Below are 19952 nucleotides of genomic sequence, written 5' to 3'. Positions count from 1 at the left end.
TAGACGCAAAATCGGGAGATCGGTTTATATGGGAGCCGTATCAAGCTATAAATCGATTCATACCATATTAGACACGTATGTTGAAAGTCATGGGAAAAGCCGTTGTACAAAATCTCTGCCAAATCTCGGATGAGAATTGCGGCCTCTAGAGGCTCAAGAAATCAAGATCTCAGATTGGCAACTATACCAGGTTATGTACCGATTTGCGCCATTCTAAGCACAATTTTTGGAAGTCATAATAAAACACCTCATGCAAAATTTCAGCCAAATCCAATGAGAATTGCGCCCTCCAGCGGCTCAAGAAGTCAAGATCTAAGATCGATTTATATGGCAGCTATACCAGGTTATGTACCAATTTGAACCATATCTGGCACAGTTGTTGGAAGCGATACGAAAACACCGCGGGCAAAATTTCAGTCAAGTCGGACGAGAATTGCGTCCTCTAGAGGCTCAAGAAGTCAAGACCCAAAATCGGTTTATATGGCAGCTGTACCAGGTTATGTACCGATTTGCGCCATACTTAGCACAGTTCTTGGAAGTGATACCAAAACACCGCGTACAAAATTACAGCCAAATCGGTTAAGAATTGCGCCCTCTAAAAGCTGATGAAGTCAAGACCCCAGATCGGTTTATATGGCAGGTATATCAGGTTATGTACCGATTTGCTCCATACTTGGCACAGTTGTTGGAAGTCATAACAAAACACTTCGTGCAAAACTAAAGCCAAATCGGATAAGAATTGCGCCCTCTAAAAGCTGAATCTTTTTTGATCAGACCTCGTATGAGAGAGTTAAAAAAAAAACTTACGTAATATCATGGAATTTACAACTTCGGGTATTTGACTCCACAAAGTTCTCTCCGGTCCACTCTTTGGCTCCACCAGCTGTAATGCAGTGGGTCTTGTAGATTTACGATTACTCTCCTGGCCATCTCCTTGCGTGTTTCTACGACGATCACCAATTTCCTCATAGCCATCTGTAGAGCTTTCATCATGCATATCTCGAGAAATGGCTTCCAGTTTGGCCGCACTGTAGATTTGATACAAAGGTTCATTGCTAAACAGACCATGGGCCATTTCATCAGCAGGACTGGCTTCATTGCTGGTTGATACACCCGAACTACCACTAGAACTGGCTACAGATATGCCACTGGTCTGATAAAGGCCAGCTTCTTCATACCATGACGTGCCGCTGGTGGTATTGTTGGAGTTCTCATTTTGTCCATTCATCAGCTGGGTATCATCGTGCACCAGATTGGTGGTGCCATTTTTAAAGACACCACATTCTGCATACCAGGAGGTATTGCTTTGTCGTTTCCCACTGCCCCCATTATCCGGAGGTGGCGGTGGTGGCTCTATGGGTCTTATGCCAATGGTGGTGCGTCTTCTCTGTGAGCTAGCCATTGACTTGGATTCTTTTTTGGATTTACGAGTAGTCAAAAACTTCTGACTATCAGCGGTGTTGGATGAAGCCTCGGTGGAGGTGACTTTCTCCGAGAAGCCGGAATCCATTTGGCCATTCATATCTCCATCGGCTTGATGGGGTTCCTCCAAATAGAAGGTACTGCGTGTGGGCGTCAGAGGGGCCAATTGTTTGCTATCAAAGCCCACCAGACTCTTGCGTAGGCGATGCCGTAAACTCTTGCCCGCTTTGGGTTTACGCGGTGTGGTGGCCGCATTCATTTGTTCTGCTTTGGTGACATTACTTTGGGCCATGATTAGATTCTTTTCCGATGTGCTTAATTCTTTGGTCTGAGCCACCTGCAGTGATGTGGGTGTTTTGTTGCCTTGTTGTTCACCATTCACTTCACTACCCACCATGGGGGCATTTGTGTTTACATAGAATTGTGAACTGCTATCGTCTATCTTCATTTGACTACCACCATGCTTTGAGTTATTGGGGGATTTTTTGGCTAGGAAATTCTTGAATTTCTTCACAAACGAATACATTTGGTTCGATGAGGCTGGAGGCTCGGGTAACTTGGAGGTTCGTATATCTACACCGCTGTCATTGTGGGCCTGATGTTCGTGCTCGTAGTAATCATCGGTATCGGAATCAAAAGAATCATCAGAAATATCTTGACCCAAGGCATGAGCTGAGTAGGAGATTTGTTTGCCGCGCTTGGACACCCGCACCATATTTTGATTGCGCTGTAGACTACCGCTACGCTCCTGCAAGGCCAGCGAATGACGTTTGCTAAGTGAGCCAGGTGAAAGTTGTTCATAATGATGATCGGGATCATCTGAAAACAAAAGGAAATCAAATGTGAAATTAGAATGTTTATAAGTTGGAAGGTTTTTTTTTTTCTTCCTAAAAATAATCAAAAATAATAGTGAAGAAGACCCATAGCTGAGCTGTAGACCCTATTTTGGAAATCAGTTTTATACCCTGCTCTCAAAAACCTTTTTGTTTGATGATTTTGTTGTCATGGCCGACCTACATGTCTATTTGAGGGTTCTTATTCGAGTTGGGGCGACCAACCAAATGTCGCACAGTGGGATGGCGGAAAAAAATAAGTATGCCATTTTGGAACGGATAGAGATATTTTCATGAATTTAGACCTTCTAAGGACTTTCCAGCAAAAAAAAAAAATTCAAAATCGGGCCATAAATGCGCTTTTGACAGCCCGAACAAAATTTTTTAGAGCAGAGGTGACCAACTGTGAAGGCCCACCAATGGGCCCCTGGGACTTCTAGGGCAAATAAACTGGATAACACCTCAGCTACAACCATGTAACATTTCATGAAGATATCTCTATCCGTTTCAAAATTGCAGATTAATTTCCACTTTTTTTTTTTTTTTGCAGATCCCACTGTGTGTCGTTTTGGGGGATTTAGGGGAAGGGAGCCAAATTTAAGTATCAGACTCGTACTCTACTCCCGACTTCCTTCAATTTTATAGCCATATTATGCCAGGCGATCTACTTATCCGTTTGGAGAGTTCTAGGGTGGGGTGTTCCCTGACTTTTCCCAAGACCGTGATCTCGATTTTGGAACTTTTTGGTAGAATTTGGACATTCCCTTTGATTTTACACAAATAACAAAACACTACTTAGTATAGTTGTAGATATCTACAACAGATAAGGACGGACTAAAGGCGGGCGGAGCCGACGTTTTGGATACCTTACACCACATTGGATATGCAGGCTAAGTTTAAAATTTGATGAAATTCGATCAAAATTCGTACATATTTTAAAGCCATAGAGTAAATCGTTGCGCAAATTTTTGAGAAGATCGATTGATAAATGCGTCAGCAAAGACCTTTAAAGTGAAAATCGGGAGATGTATATATATGGGAGCTATATCAAAAACTGGACAAATTTCTATGAAATTCATCAGTCATTAGAAGAGTTATAAGAGAAACCTTCATGGCAAATTTTGTGAAGATGGGTTAACAAATTACCAAAGTATTGAGTATTTTTCAAAATCGGATGAAAATATACATGGGAGCTATATCTAAATCTGAACCGATTTCTATGAAATTCACCAATAATGTCGAGACTTATGAGGGAATCCCTTATGCAAAATTTCGTGAGAATCGGTTTATAATGGACGATATAATTGCAACTTTAGTTCAAATCGGACGAACATATATATGGGAGCTATATATAAATCGGAACCGATTTCCATGAAATTCACAAATAATGTTAAGATATATAAGAGAATCCCTCGTGCAAAATTTCGTAAGAATCGGTTTACAAATGACCATATAATTGCAATTTTAGTCTAAATCTAACGAACATATATATGGGAGCTATATCTAAATCTGAATCGATTTCTATGAAATTTGCCAATAACGTCGAGACTTATAAGAGAATCCCTCATGCAAAATTTTGTGAGAATCGGTTTACAAATGAGGATATAATTGCAATTTTAGTCCAAAGCGGACGAACATATATATGGGAGCTATATCTAAATCTGAATCGATTTCTATGAAATTCATCAGTAATGTCAAGACATATAAGAGAATAGCTCGTGGAAAATTTTGTAAGAATCGGTTTAAAAACGACGATATAATTGCAACTTTAGTCCAAATCGGACGAACATATATATGGGAGCTATATATAAATCGGAACCGATTTCCATGAAATTCACCAATAACGTTAAGATATATAAGAGAATCCCTCGTGCAAAATTTCGTAAGAATCGGTTTACAAATGACAGTATAATTGCAACTTTAGTCCAAATCGGACGAACATATATATGGGAGCTATATCTAAATCTGAACCGATATCTATGAAATTCGTCAATAATGTCGAGACTTATAAAAGAATCCCTCACGCAAAATTTCGTGAGAATCGGTTTATAAATGACGATATAATTGCAACTTTAGTCCAAATCGGACGAACATATATATGGGAGATATATCCAAATCTGAACCGATCTTTTCTAATTTCAATGGGCTTCGTCTCTAGGCCCAAGAAAATGCTTGTGCCAAATTTGAAGACAATCGGATGAAAATTGCGAATTGTACTTTGTACAAAAATGGACAGACTGACAGACGGACATAGCTAAATCGAATCGGGAACTAATTCTAAGCCGATCGGTATACAATGGGTCTAGCTCGTCTCCTCCCCAGCGTTGCAAACAAATGCACAAAGTTATAATACCCTGTACCACAGTAGTGGTGTTGGGTATAAAAATGGTGATGAAGAAAACGCGAACACATTCCGTAGAAGTGGTACTGAGTTCTATGAGCAAAATAGTAGCGACATGTCGCTGCGTCTTTATAAATGCTCAAGAAAAGGACCTTAACAATTTTGCTTCAAAAAATCTCAGACGATCTAGCCATGTCCGTCCGTCTGTCTGTTGAAATCACGCTACAGTCCTCAAAAATAGAGATATTGAGCTGAAACTTTGCACAGATTCTTTTTTGTTCATAAGCAGGTTAAGTTCGAAGATGTGCTATATCCGACTATATATTGATATATAGCCCGATTCGCCGATTTAAGGCCTTAGACCCATAAAAGTCACATTTATTATCCGATTTTGCTGAAGTATGGGACAGTGAGATGTGTTAGGCCCCTTGACATCTTTCTGCAATTTGGCCCAGATCGGTCCAGATTTGAATATAGCTGCCATATAGACCGATCTCTCGATTTAAGGTCTTGGGCCCATAAAAGACGCATTTAATGTGCGATTTCGCTGAAATTTGGGAAAGTGAGTTGTGTTAAGTCCTATGACATATTTTTGCAATTTGGCTCAGATCTGTCCAGATTTGGTTATAGCTGCCATATAGACCGATCTCTCGATTTCAGGTCTTAGGCCCATAAAAGCTGCATTTATTGGCCGATTTCGACGAAATTTGGGACAGTGAGTTGTGTTAAGTCCTATGACATATTTTTGCAATTTGGCCTGGTCGGTCCAGATTTAGATACAGTTGCCATATAGACCGATCTCTCGATTTAAGGTCTTGGGCCTATAAAAGACGCATTTATTGTGCGATTTCGCTGCAATTTGGGACAGTAAGTTGTGTTTGGCCCCTTGACATCTTTCTGCAATTTGGCCCAGATCGGTCCAGATTTAGATATAGCTGCCATATAGACCGATCTCTCGATTTAAGGTCTTGGGCCCATAAAAGACGCATTTATTGTGCGATTTCGCTGAAATTTGGGACAGTGAGTTGTGTTTATCTTGTCGATATCTGTGTCGTAAATGGTGCAGATCCGTCTAATGTGGGCATAAATTATCAATTTTTCACCGGATTATGGCGAAAGGTGGTTTACTTATATACCCGTGGTGGTGGGTATCCAAAGATCGGCCCGGTCAAACTTAACTCCTTTTTACTCGATTAGAATTGTTCCACAAGTTATGGCGGAATGTTCTACTGAATGAAATTAGCCAGTTTTTTTTGGTTCAAAATCTATTATCTAAAAAAAGTAATCACGAAAAAATTTCGCCAAAAACGAACATAGTACCAGCCTTAATTTAATAGGCATGTTCGCTGCCAATTATGGCAGTACTAGGCTTGAAGGGGAACAATAACAAATTAATTTTCGTTTTAAATTTTGAAATCTTTAAATGCATTCTCACTTGCTTGTCTTATACAAACCTATAAAAGTGCTCATCACCATGCTCTCGCGATTCTCATCTTCCACTTCGGCTATTGTGGCACATATGAAGGTCACGTGTACCCGTTGAGTCGGTTTTTTGCCATGCATGATTTCATGTTGTTTCCGTTGAGCAGCTTCAATGTTTTGTTTCAGCTCATCTATGCAGGTATTCTGATAGACGGGTTCCATTTTGGAGCCTGCAGAGTGCATATCATCTCCTTCCTTCATTTCTTCAGCATTGAGATAGACACAACTCGAAGGACATGTTATTGACACTTCACCAACGGCTCTTGGCCGACGTTTGCGTGGCAAGGTGCGTAAAGTATTGGAGGAAAATGATGCTGCAGATGCTGGAGTGGTTATGGTGGTTCTTGCTGAGGCACTAGCCATTGCTGCTAGAGTGTTGTCGTTATGTGCCAACCTCGTCCACCAATAACCTACATTGTCCGGTGAAGACCAGCAGCTTAACAAAAGAACCAGCCAGCGATTGTCTTGGTGCTTCACAATGCGATGCTGTTGCTGCTAATGGGACTCATTTAACACCCTGCTTATTCACCCATGTGGTGTGGTGATCACTAGTGAGTCATGCATTCAATTTCTTGTTTTTTTTTAAGTTTTATTTGTTTTTTTTTTTCAAAACTTCTCTTTATTTGTCCGTTTCTTTTTATGTGTTTTTTCTTTTTTTTAGTTTTCGTTTTTAATTGATTGCAATTAAGTTGAACCCCAGACTTGTTTGTGGCTTACATTCTTACATTTTTGTTTTGGAAAATTACTTCAAGGCGAGATAATTTTGTCTATGGAAGACCCCTATAGGGTGTAAAGAATTTATATGTTTTTTGTTTTTTTATTTTTCTTTTATTGTAGATTACACCATATGGGTTAAGTTGTAGAAATATTGCTGTCGTTTAGTTTAAAACCAATTTTCTCAACGTTTTCTTTAACCTTCGGTGTAGTAGGCCTCTCAAAACGAGGGTTGTGTATTAAAGTTGGGAAAATTTTTAATTCCACTTAGATTTCTCATAATTGTGATTGGGCCTTTACATGTATATCAAATTCAAATTTTGAAAACCACAATCTCTAATTAATGCGTTGTTAAATTTTAATATTCACAATCTCGTTCACGACCATCAAGAGTAGGAAACTGAGTCATTTTTTTCTTTATTTTTAAGTATTTGGGTGATCATAAAAAAAATCCGTCGTTATCAACAAAATTTAACACACTTAACAATCAGCAACAATAAAAAAAATGTAGTAAAAATTATATTTGGTTTGAATATTAGAAGGCTTTTTAATTTTTTTTTTAAGGAAGATTTTGTAAAATTGTGATAAAAAATGTTGAGTATAGAAAATATTTGTCCCTGATTGATACCAAAAAAAAGTTATGATGTATTAACCACGATAAGCCTTAACAAAGTGAGTGAAGATAGTCACTTAGTTTTAGTCAACCCTTGTGGAGAGTGTTACTGAACCGTTTTTGACAAAATTAGGCACACATGTTGGAACATGTTGTTCAAAATTTTGTAAAGATCGGACCAAAATTATGACTACTAGAGCCTTAAAAGGCCATTTCGGATGAAATTGATATATGGGATCATGTCCGTGAAGATAAAGTTAACTTTAACTAGTAGAGACACAAACCAATTCAATTTTCAGCATAATGTTAACTCGTTTACAGAGCTCTGTTAGAAATTTAACAGCAAATATTTAACAATAAAAGAACCATTTTAGCTCCAAATTCTGCAAAACCCAAAATATATCACAAACGCTTCAAATTTCCCAAAAAATATTAAAATTATGAAAATATATAAAATTTTCACATATATAAAACAACTTTTCTTGCGAGTGCTATTCTGGATAAAGATGGGCCCACTGTGGCGGACTGAAAAATTGTGCGTCAATCACCGCCTTCCAAAAATGCTTTAACCGAAACCCAGAGTATTGAAGGAAAAAAGATATCAGCCATTTTCGATTGTATTGGCCATATCAGAGGAATTTCATTTTAGAGAAAGATGAGCCCCCCACTGTGGCGGACTGAACAATAAAGCGTCAATCACCACTTAGGGATTTATTACATGGACCAAGGGCCTTCCAAAAATGCATTAACGGACCCCCAGAGTATTGAAGGAAAAAAGATATCGGCCAATTTGTATTGGCCATATCAGAGGAATTTCACTTTAGAGAAAGATGAGCCCACGGTGGCGGACTGAAAAATAGTGAGTCAATCAACGCTTGGGGATTTATTTTATGGATCAAGGGCTTTTTAAAAATGTTTTAACCGACACCCAGAGTATTGAAGGAAAAAATATATCGGCCATTTTCGATTGTATTGGCCATAACAGAGCAATTTAACTTTGGAGAAAGATGAGCCCACGGTGGCGGACTGAAAAATAGTGAGTCAATCAACGCTTGGGGATTTATTACATGGACCAAGAACTTTCCAAAAATGCTTAAACTGATCCCCAGAGTATTGAAAGAAAAAATATATCGGCCATTTTCGATTGTATTGGCCATGTCAAAGGAATTTCACTTTAGAGAAAGATGAGCCCGGTGGCGGACTGAAAAATAGTGAGTCAATCAACGCTTGGGGATTTATTATATGGATCAAGGGCTTTTCAAAAATGTTTTAACCGACACCCAGAGTAATGAAGGAAAAAAATATATCGGCCATTTTCGATTGTATTGGCCATAACAGAGCAATTTCACTTTGGAGAAAGATAAGCCCACGGTGGCGGACTGAACAATAAAGCGTCAATCACCGTTTGGGGATTTATTACATGGACCAAGAACTTTCCAAAAATGCTTTAACTGATCCCCAGAGTATTGAAAGAAAAAATATATCTGCCATTTTCGATTGTATAGGCTATATCAGAGCAACTTCACTTTAGAGAAAGATGAGCCCACGGTGGCAGACTAAAAAATTTTGCGTCAATCACCGCTTGGGGATTTATAACATGGACCAAGGGCTTTTCAAAAATGCTTTAATTGACACCCAAATATTTATATTAAATATTTGCTGTTAATTTTATAACAGAGCTCTGTTAACGTGTTAACATTACGCTGCAAATAGAATTGGTTTGTGTCTCTACTAGTTAAAGTTAACTTAACTCTTCACGGAAATTGGGATCTTTATCTAAAACTGAACCGATTTTCATAAAATCAACATTAAATAGAACGTCATGTTCAACATTTTGTAAAGATCGGACCAAATTTATGGCTACTAGAGCCTTAAAAGGTCATGTTGGATGAAATATATATATGAGAGATATATCTAAATCTGAACCGATTTTGTTCAAACTCAATAGCGTGTGTCCATGAACCAGAAGAGTGACTTGTACAAAGTTTTACGATAAACCGGACAACAACCTGTACCTTAATTACAAGAACATCGAATACCGAAAGCACAGGAAAACCAAGTAAGAGCGTGATAAGTTCGGCCGGGCCGAGTCTTTGACTTTTTGAGCCTATAGCGGACGCAATTTTTGTCCGATTTGGCTGAATTTTTGCATGTAATAGTATTATATGACATCCAACAACTGTGCCAAGTACGGTCTGAATCGGTTTATAACCTGACATAGCTTCCATATAAACCGAATTCCCGATTTGAATATTTGAGGCCCTAGACGCCACAATTTTTGTCCGATTTCGCTTAAATTTTGCAGACAGTGTTATTTTATGACTTCTAACAACTGTGCCCGGTACGGTCCAAATCAGTGTAAAACCTGATTTAGCTCCCATATAAACCAATCTCCTGATTAGACTTCTTGAGCCTATAACGGCCGCAATTCTTATACGATTTGGCTGAAATTTTGTTATATGACGTTCTCTATGCCATTCAACAGATCTGCTAAGTATGGTTCAAATCCGTTTATAACCTGATATAGCTGCCATATCGCGATTATACTTCTTGAGCCTAAAGAGGGCGCATTTCATGTATGTGAAAATAAAGGGTGATTTTTTTGAGGTTAGGATTTTCATGCATTAGTATTTGACAGATCACGTGGGATTTCAGACATGGTGTCAAAGAGAAAGATGCTCAGTATGCTTTGACATTTCATCATGAATAGACTTACTAACGAGCAACGCTTGCAAATCATTGAATTTTATTACCAAAATCAGTGTTCGGTTCGAAATGTGTTCATTCACCGTAACGTTGCGTCCAACAGCATCTTTGAAAAAATACGGTCCAATGATTCCACCAGCGTACAAACCACACCAAACAGTGCATTTTTCGGGATGCATGGGCAGTTCTTGAACGGCTTCTGGTTGCTCTTCACTCCAAATGCGGCAATTTTGCTTATTTACGTAGCCATTCAACCAGAAATGAGCCTCATCGCTGAACAAAATTTGTCAAAATTTGAACACATTTCGAACCGAACACTGATTTTGGTAATAAAATTCAATGATTTGCAAGCGTTGCTCGTTGGTAAGTCTATTCATGATGAAATGTCAAAGCATACTGAGCATCTTTCTCTTTGACACCATGTCTGAAATCCCACGTGATCTGTCAAATACTAATGCATGAAAATCCTAACCTCAAAAAAATCACCCTTTATATGGGTTGCCCAAAAAGTAATTGCGGATTTTTCATATAGTCGGCGTTGAGAAATTTTTTCACAGCTTGTGACTCTGTAATTGCATTCTTTCTTCTGTCGGTTATCAGCTGTTACTTTTAGCTTGCTTTAGAAAAAAAGTGTAAAAAAAGTATATTTGATTAAAGTTCATTCTAAGTTTTATTAAAAATGCATTTACTTTCTTTTAAAAAATCCGCAATTACTTTTTGGGCAACCCAATATATTATTGTATAATATAAAAGATTCACAATAGAGCGCCACCTATATGTGAAATTTAAAATTATAATACAGAAAACCTAATACAAAAAATCCTAATACAGAAAATCCTAATACAAGCCTGTAAACGGTTTCAGCTCACTATTTCCCAGTTGACCACAGTGGGCCATTATCTCTGCCAAATGAGGCATAATATATATAAATGACCAAAATTTGCCAAAAATGGCCAATATCTTGGTTTCTTTAATACTTAGGGCTCCAAATTGAATAGATTCGGAAAGAGCGTGGTCCATATAATATTTCCTGTAAACGGTTTCAGCCCACTATTTCCCAGTTGGCCACAGTGTGACTATTTTTTTCTTTTGAGTGATGAATTAAATTCGACATCCATATTTCTTTTACGACTTTTATTTTATTTTGATTTTTAAAACAATTTTATTTTTCGTCATATTTATGTTTGAATTTCTTTTTTTTTATCTAGAATTTTTTCCATATTTGCATTTTGTTGTTTGGTTACTTTTGTATTAGGTTTTCTGTATTATAATTTTAAATTTCACATATAGGTGGCGCTCTATTGTGAATTTTTATATTATAAGATATTTTCACACACATGCGCATTTCTTATCCGATTTGGCTGAAATTTTACACAGTGACTTCTTTCATGAATTTCAACATCCAAACCTAGTATGCCCTGAATCGGTCCATATACTGATATATACCTTATAGCATAGCAGTTCTTATCCATTGTCCTTTTTTTGCCTATAAGGAGATACCGGGAGAAGAACTTGACAAATGCGAACCATCGTGGAGGGTATATTAGATTCGGCACGGCTTTTATTTCTTAACCTATCTCTCCTTCTTCGCTTACGCATATTCACGAACTAAGACTCCCTTATTTCTTTTGTTGTTTCATATGCCAGTAGTTGTGTTGTTAGTCATTGACAAATTCTGGACTCATTTCATCTCCTCTAAAGCATGAATGGTTAACCGGTTAAGTAAAAATGAATAAATTTGGACAACTTTTATTGCATTTATAAACATTGGTAGGTAGGTATATACCTGGCTTTGGGTTATTTTCACACACACACACACACACACACTCTGCCATCAGATTGGTGTAAATACAACCATTGAGGCACAACATTTCAGAAAATATACGCTCATGCGCAAATGTTCAATAAAAGAACTGGACACTTGTTCAGACCATATTTAGTGCTGGCAAGCTTTAAAAAGCAAACATTTGAACATTTGGCCAGTGTTATAATTCATTTGAAGCTTGGATAAAAAAACAAGACTCTCCCATGTAAAAAACACACACACCAACACAAAGAATAGAAATAAAAGTTGTGTGTTTTTTGATCATATGGGATGGCTGAATAGACAGATGAACGGACGGACAAACGGAGTTACACTTGGATGACTGAATACGTCCATCTACGCTTTGTGTTCACTTCATTCTATTTTTTTTAATTGGCTTTAATTGTCTGCTACATTTTGCCTAATTTTATTATCACATACAGGTTTTTTTCGCGTAATTCCAAGCCATAATTTAATTGTTAAGTAAATATTGGGTTGCCCAAAAAGTAATTGCGAATTTTTTAAAAGAAAGTAAATGCATTTTTAATAAAACTTAGAATGAACTTTAATCAAATATTCTTTTTTACACTTTTTTTCTAAAGCAAGCTAAAAATAACAGCTGATAACTGACAGAAGAAAGAATGCAATTACAGAGTCACAAGCCGTTGAAAAAATTTGTCAACGCCGACTATATGAAAAATCCGCAATTACTTTTTGGGCAACCCAATACATACTTTACACATTTGCTAGAAGATTTTTATGTCTTTGGGGTTTTTTTGCGCTTTCAAAAAAGTTGCTAAATGAAATGTTTGTATATGATGATGACTTTGGGTTTCCTCATCACCTCCTCCCTCATCTGCTAAATGAAGTTTTAGGTGCTATTTTGCTGTTTTGCCATTTTTGAATTGGTTTCTTGTACATACAAAGTTTTTTTCGTTCCCTCTATAAAAACTAGTTTTGCGATAAATCTATAAAATACGCTCTTTATTTCTTCCTCTTCTTTGTTAAATGTGTTAATAAAATATATAAAAATTACCTAATGGCAAAATTATTTTACCTGTTTGAAAATCAAAGTTAATTTACAGCATATTTGAAAATGAGTCTAAGATCATGACAAGTTGTCTTTTTAACACAATGTATTTTTTTGTTTTGGCTTTTTTATAATTCCTCCTTGGGAACATCTCAGAAAATTGTATCTACACAATGGCAAAGCCTAGGGCACATTATGGAAAGAGTTATAGAATCCTTATTACGTATGCAGAACCCTTTACCAAAGCGATAAATGGAGCAAACAGGACAACCCTTCAGTCCGTCTATTTGCATATAGCTGCCATACAAACCGAGCTGCCACACAGACTGATCTGGCGATTTAAAGACTACACTCGAAACAGCGAGTTGCAGTAGGACACCTTTTATACCAACGGAGTATGGTTCAAATCGGACCGCATTTGGATATAGCATAGAGACCGATCTGCGGATTCAGGGTCTTAGGCCCATTAATGCCGTATAAACCTATCTGCCGATTTAAAACCTCAAGGGTATTAAAGGCTAATTACCCGATTTGGCTGGAATTCGGACCAGCGAGTTGCAGTAGGACACCCGACATCTGAACAGAGTATAGTCCAAATGGGACCATATTTGGATATAGCTGTCACATAGAACGATATGCCGATTTAGAGTCTTAGGCACATAAGAAGCGCCTACCTTTCGACCCTTTCGTCCGGGCCGAATCTTATATACCCTCCATCATGGAACGCATTTGGCAAGTTCTTTGCCCGGTATCTCTTTAGAGGCAAACAAAGGTTAATGCATAAGAATTGCTATGCTATTGGAGCTTTATGAGCTTATGAGCCCATTCGGACCATACTTTGCTGGGATATTGGAGACCATAGTAGATACCATTGTATAAAATTTCATTCAAATCGGATAAGAATTGTGCCCTAAAGAGGCTCAAGAAGTTAAAGCGGGAGATTGGTTTATATGGGAGCTATATCAGATTATGAACCGATTCAGATCATATTTCCAACGTGTGTTAGGGATCAAAGAAGAAGTCATTGTGCAAAATTTCAGCCAATTCCGAAAAGAATTGCGCCCTCTATAGGCTCAAAAAATATAATCGGGAGAAACGTATAATAAGGAAGCTATATCAGATTTTGGACCGATTCGGACCATAATTGGAACTTAAATGTCATTGACAAGGTAACAGTACAAATCGGATAATAATTGCGCCCTCTAGAGGCTCAAACAGTATAATCGGGAGATCGTTTTATATGGGAGCTAACTCAGATTATGAACCGATTCAGATCATATTTCGCACGTGTGTTAGGGATCAAAGGAGAAGTCATTGTGCAAAATTCTAGCCAATTTGGAAAAGAATTGCGCCCTCTATAGGCTCAAGAAGTATAATCGGGAGATCGGTTTAATATGGGACCTATATCAAGTTTTGGACCAATTCGGACCATATTTAGCACGCGTGATAGAAGACATAGAAAAAGTCACTGTGACACTGACAAAAGTCACTGGGCCATTCTTGGCTTGGATATTGGAAACCATAGTAGATACGATTTTGCAAAATTTCAGCCAAATCGGGATATCGGTTTATATGGGAGCTATATCAGTTTTTGGATCGATTCGGACCATAATTGGCACATTTGTTAAATGTCATGGACGATGTTACAGTACAAATCGGATAATGATTGATAATCGGGAGAACGTTTTATAATGGGAGCTAAATCAGATTATGAACCGATTCAGACTATATTTCGCACATGTGTTAGGGATCGAAGGAGAAGTCATTGTATAAAATTTTAGTCAATTCGGATAAGAATTGCATCCTCTATAGGCTCAAGAAGTATAATCAGAAGATGGTTTTATATGAGAGCTATAACAGGTTATGGACCGATTCAGACCATATTTAGCACGCGTGATAGAAGTCATAGAAAAAGTTTTTGGAGATCATAATGCAAAATTTCAGCCAAATCGGACAACAATTGCGCCCTCTAGAGGCTGAAAAAGCCAAATCGGGATATCGTTTCATATGGGAGCTATATGAGATTATGAACCGATTCAGACCAAAATTGTAGACAATTCGGATAAGAATTGGCTAGCGCAGATGTTAGCCAGATGTCCGCCTATGAAGCTGAACGCCTGGGTTCGAATCCAGGCGAGACTATCAGAAAAAATTTTTAGTGGTGGTTTTCCCCTCCTAATGCTGGCAACATTTGTGTGGTACTATGCCATGTAAAACTTCTCTCCAAAGAGGTGTCGAACTGCGGCACGCCGTTCGCACTCGACTATAAAAAGGAGGCCCATTATCATTGAGCTTAAACTTGAATCGAACTGCACTCATTCATATGCGAGAAGTTTGCCCCTGTTCCTTATTGGAATGTTCATGGGCAAAATTTGCATTGTATTTGAATTTCCATTGCGCCCTCTATAGGCTCAAGAAGTATAAGCGGGAGATGGTTGTGAACCGATTCAGAACATACTTGGCCCATCTATTAAATGTCATAGACAACGTTACAGTATAAATCGGATAATAAGTGCGCCCTCTAGAGGCCCATTATCAAAATATAGATATGGCCCGTTTACAATCCCAACCGACCTACACTAATAGGAAGTATTTGTGCAAAATTTCAAGCGCCTAGCTTTATTCCTTCGAAAGTTTGCGTGCTCTCCATAGACGGACGAATATGGCTATGGTGGAGGATATAAAAAGGATAATAAATGTATCCATGGCGGTGGGTATCCAAAGTTCGGCACGTCTAAACTTTATGGGTTTTTACTTGTTTCTTATTCAATTTCAAACCATTGAACATGTAGATTTTTTGCCTTAATTTTCAGATTAGTTCGTTCAAAGCCAATACAGTTGACAGTCAATACCTGTTCTTGTGAACTTTGCCTACATAAACTAAAAAACAACCACAATTATTATAATTAGTTTGCTAAGCAATCCATTTGTAAACTGCCATACAAATACTCGTTGAAAAAGGTCACACGTAAATATCATCATCATCATCATCATCATCACCACATCACATTGTTCATTATACATAAAAGTTTCAATGACGATTTAATTATTTGTACGGATTTTGTGCGTTGGTCTATTTTAAATGGGGAAAAAAATACACCAGTTATGTTACAATTATCCCAGGTGGTTAAAGTTTTGGAGCAAAATATAGATGAATACCACGATGGAATTCACAATTTTTTTATGGCCGTTTTTGTCTCTTTTTGGGTTGGTATTAACTTATGCATAAATTAAAACTCAAAATTTGTGTTTGTTAAAAAGATAAATAGAAGATGCTCTTTAAAAATGACTAAAAAAATAAAATGAACACAATTTTTTGAAATTTTTTTTTTCACACACATAAAAAAGCATTTATTCAAACATATAGGTGGGTTTTATGGATGTTTTGAAGGCATTAAATGTTTTGAAAAGAAGCGCAAAAATAAACTAAATGGTTTTTGTTGACTCTGGCTAACCAGTTCTTGATGGTCTAAATATAGTCTATGGTTATTTATCGATAACAATTATCGAAAGTGTTATAAATGTTGTCTTAAAAGATTGTTATCGATGCAAGCATATTTAGATCAAAGCACCTGCCCATAGTTCTCTCAAATTTCACCCACAATCCGACTACGCAACCTCTGTACGTCAAATGTCTATTAATTAGAAGAAAGTCCATTGGAATGATTGCCGAGAGTATGGTACATCATGCGCCACTACAGTAAACTACCACCTCCCTTAAAAGAAGTTGCAAAAGATCATTAGGACAGCAGCTGCTCGCTTTATAGCAGCTAATCAAATTAGAGCTGGCAGACTATCGATAACCTCAACATTCGATATTTGTAATAATAATTATTGATATTATCGATACCATCGGTAATTTCCCATCACCTATATTTTAAACGCAAATCGGAAGTAAAAATCAGGAAATCGATTTATATAGAAGCAGTATCAGTTCACCGACCTAATTTAATCAAATTTAACAAAGTCAGCTGAAAGTCATGAGAGAAATCATTCTATAAAATTTTAGCCCAATCGGATAAAAACTGCGCCCTCTGTAGGTGCAGTGTATCTTATAGGATACGTTCCGTGTCGAATTGCATATTTTTGTTAAATTTTGCAAAAAAAAAAAAAATTACTTTGCCGATAGTACTAAGCTACTAAATTTCGATTTAAATTTTAATCGAGAGATCGGTCTATATGGCAGCTATATCCAAATCTGGACGAAACTGAACCAAATTGACAGAAAGATGTCGAAGGGCCTAAGACAACTCACTCTCCCAAATTTTAGCGAAATCGGACAATAAATTCGTCTTTTATGGGCCCAAGACCTTAAATCGAGCGATCGGTCTATATGGCAGCTATACCTAAATCTCGACCGATCTTGGCCTTCACAAAGAAGGATATTGAGGGGCCTAACACAACTCACTGTCTTCAATTTCGGCGAAATCGGATAATAAATGCGCCTTTTATGGGGCCAAGACCTTAAATCGAGAGATCGGCCTATATGCCAGCTATATCCAAATCTGGTCCAATCTGAACCAAATTGAAAAAAAGATGTCGAAGGACCTCACACAACTAACTCTCCCAAATTTCAGCGAAATCGGAGAAAAAAAAGTGCCTTTTTTTGGCCCAAGACCTTAAATCGAGCGATCGGTCTACATGGCGGCTATATCCAATTCTGGACCAATCTGAACTAAATTGAAAAATGATGTCGAAGGGCCTAACACAACTCACTTTTCCAAATTGCAGCGAAATCGGACAATAAATTCGCCTTTTATGGGCCCAAGACCTTAAATCGAGCGATCGGTCTATATGGCAGCTATATCCAAATCTGGACCGATCTTGGCCTTCACCAAGAAGGATATTGAGGGGCCTTACACAACGCACTGTCCTAAATTTCAACGAAATGGGAAATTAAATGTGCCTTTTATTGGCCTAATACCATAAATTGGCAGATCGGTCTGCATGGGGGCTACATCAAGATATAGTCCGATATAGCCCATCTTCGAACTTAACCTGGACAAAAAAAGATCCTGTGCAAAGTTTAAGCTCAATATCTCTATTTTTAAAGACTGTGTCGTGTTTTCAACAGACAGACAGACGGACGGACGGGCATGGACGACATAGATCAAGAACATATATACCTTATAGGGTCGGACCGATAGGATGGGTGGTCTATTACCCATCCTTCGGTGGTGGGTGTAAAAATGTAAAAAAAACAAGTAAAAATGTGCTAAGTTCAGCAGGGCCGAATCTTATATACCCTTCACCATGAATCGCATTTGTCGAGTTTTTTCACGCATCTTTTTTTAGGGAAACAAAGGACAAAAGAAAAGAATATGCTATTGGATCTATATCAAGTACTGACCCGATTCAGACCATAGTAGAAGTTATTGTGCAAAATTTCAGCCAAATCAAATAAGAATTGTGTCCTTTAGGAGCTCAAGAAGTAAAATAGGGAGATCGTTTTATGGGGAGCTGTATCAGTCTAGGGACCGATTCAGACCATATTTGTCACGTATGTTGAAGGTTGCAAGAGAAGCCGTTGTACAAAATTTCAGCCAAATCGGATAGTAATAGTGCCCTCTAGAGGCTCAAGAAGTCAAGATCCCAGATTGGTGTATAAGGCAGCTATATAAGGTTATGAACCGATTTGAACCATATTTAACAAATTTGTTGGAAGTCATAACAGAACACCTCATGCCGAATTTCAGCCAAATCGCTTAAGAATTGCGCCCTCTAGTAGCTCAAGAAGTCAAGACCCCTGATCGGTTCATATGACAGCTATATCAGGTTACGGACCGATTTCAACCATACTTAGCACAGTTGTTGGAAGTCATAACAAACCACATCATGCCGAATTTCAGCCAAATCGCATAAGAATTGCGCCCTCTATTAGCTCTAGAAGTCAAGACCCCTGATCGGTTCATATGACAGCCATATCAGGTTATGAACCGATTTCAACCATACTTAGCACAGTTGTTGGAAGTCAAAACAAACCACGTCATGCCGAATTTCAGCTAAATAGCATTAGAATTGCGCCCTCTAGTATCTCAAGAAGTCAAGACCCCTGATCGGTTCATATGACAGCTATATCAGGTTATGGACCGATTTCAACCATACTTAGCACAGTTGTTGGAAGTCATAACAAACCACGTCGTGCCGAATTTCAGCCAAATCGCATAAGAATTGCGCCCTCTAGTGGCTTAAGAAATCAAGATCCAAGATCCACATTTAGCACAGTTATTGGAAGTTATAACAAATCGGATAAGAATTGCGCCCTCTAGTAGCTCAAGAAGTCAAGACCCCAAATCGGTTGATATGACAGCTATATCGGGTTACGGACCGATTGGAACCACATTTGGCACAGTTGTTAGAAGTAATAACAAAACACCTCGAACAAAATTTAAGTCAAATCGGATAGGAAGAATTGCGTCTTCTAGAGGCTAAAGAAGTCAAGACCCCAAATCGGTTTATATGACAGCTATATCAGGTTATGGACCAATTTAAACCATACTTAGCTCGGTTGTTGGATATCATAACAAAGTACTTCGTGCAAAAATTCATTAAAATCGGATAAGAATTGCGCCCTCTAGAGACTCAAGAAGTCAAGACCCAAGATCGGTTTATATGGCAGCTATATCAAAACATGGACCGATATGGCCGATTTACAATCCCAACCGACCTACACCAATAAGAAGAATTTGTGCAAAATTTCAAGCGGCTAGCTTAACTCCTTCGAAAGTTGCGTACTTTCGACAGGCAAACGGACGGACGGACATGGCTAGGGGTCCTAGACGCATATTTCAAAGAGTTGCTCTATTTGGTGCAAAAAAAAACATTCCTATTACTACCACTTCAATTTTGTCAATATACCCATATGGTTATCTCTGATTAACGCCTCTACATTCACAGTACTCCCTCTTCATGTGCAATTGCAAGAATCTTGAAATCTGGTGTGTTTCAAATTGCTTTTATTCCATTATGAAGTTTTAAATTTATTGATTATCTATCTGGGGCCAATA

The 19952-nt window shown here is 37.9% G+C and overlaps 1 protein-coding gene across 7 annotated transcripts in view; it reads right to left on the bottom strand.

Annotated features, from left to right (window-relative positions):
• The window catches only part of LOC106092931 (ephexin-1), a 186998-nt gene that overhangs the window by 8220 nt on the left and 158826 nt on the right, over positions 1 to 19952 (bottom strand). For 3 of the 7 annotated variants that reach the window (XM_059362402.1, XM_059362369.1, XM_059362436.1), the window contains exons 2-3: positions 6051 to 6858; positions 808 to 2241 (exon numbers count right to left, since the gene is read on the bottom strand). In XM_059362402.1, the coding sequence (XP_059218385.1) occupies positions 808 to 2241; positions 6051 to 6441 (1825 nt within the window). In that variant the 5' untranslated portion in view covers positions 6442 to 6858. Of the gene's footprint in view, positions 1 to 807; positions 2242 to 6050; positions 6868 to 19952 lie in introns of those variants that run through there. The other 4 variants (XM_059362293.1, XM_059362331.1, XM_059362479.1 and 1 more) reach the window with 2 other exon arrangements.

The sequence above is a fragment of the Stomoxys calcitrans genome, chromosome 1 (assembly GCF_963082655.1).
Source record: "Stomoxys calcitrans chromosome 1, idStoCalc2.1, whole genome shotgun sequence".
NCBI classification, from domain to species: Eukaryota; Metazoa; Arthropoda; class Insecta; order Diptera; family Muscidae; genus Stomoxys; species Stomoxys calcitrans.
This window is presented reverse-complemented; position numbering and strand designations above follow the sequence as displayed.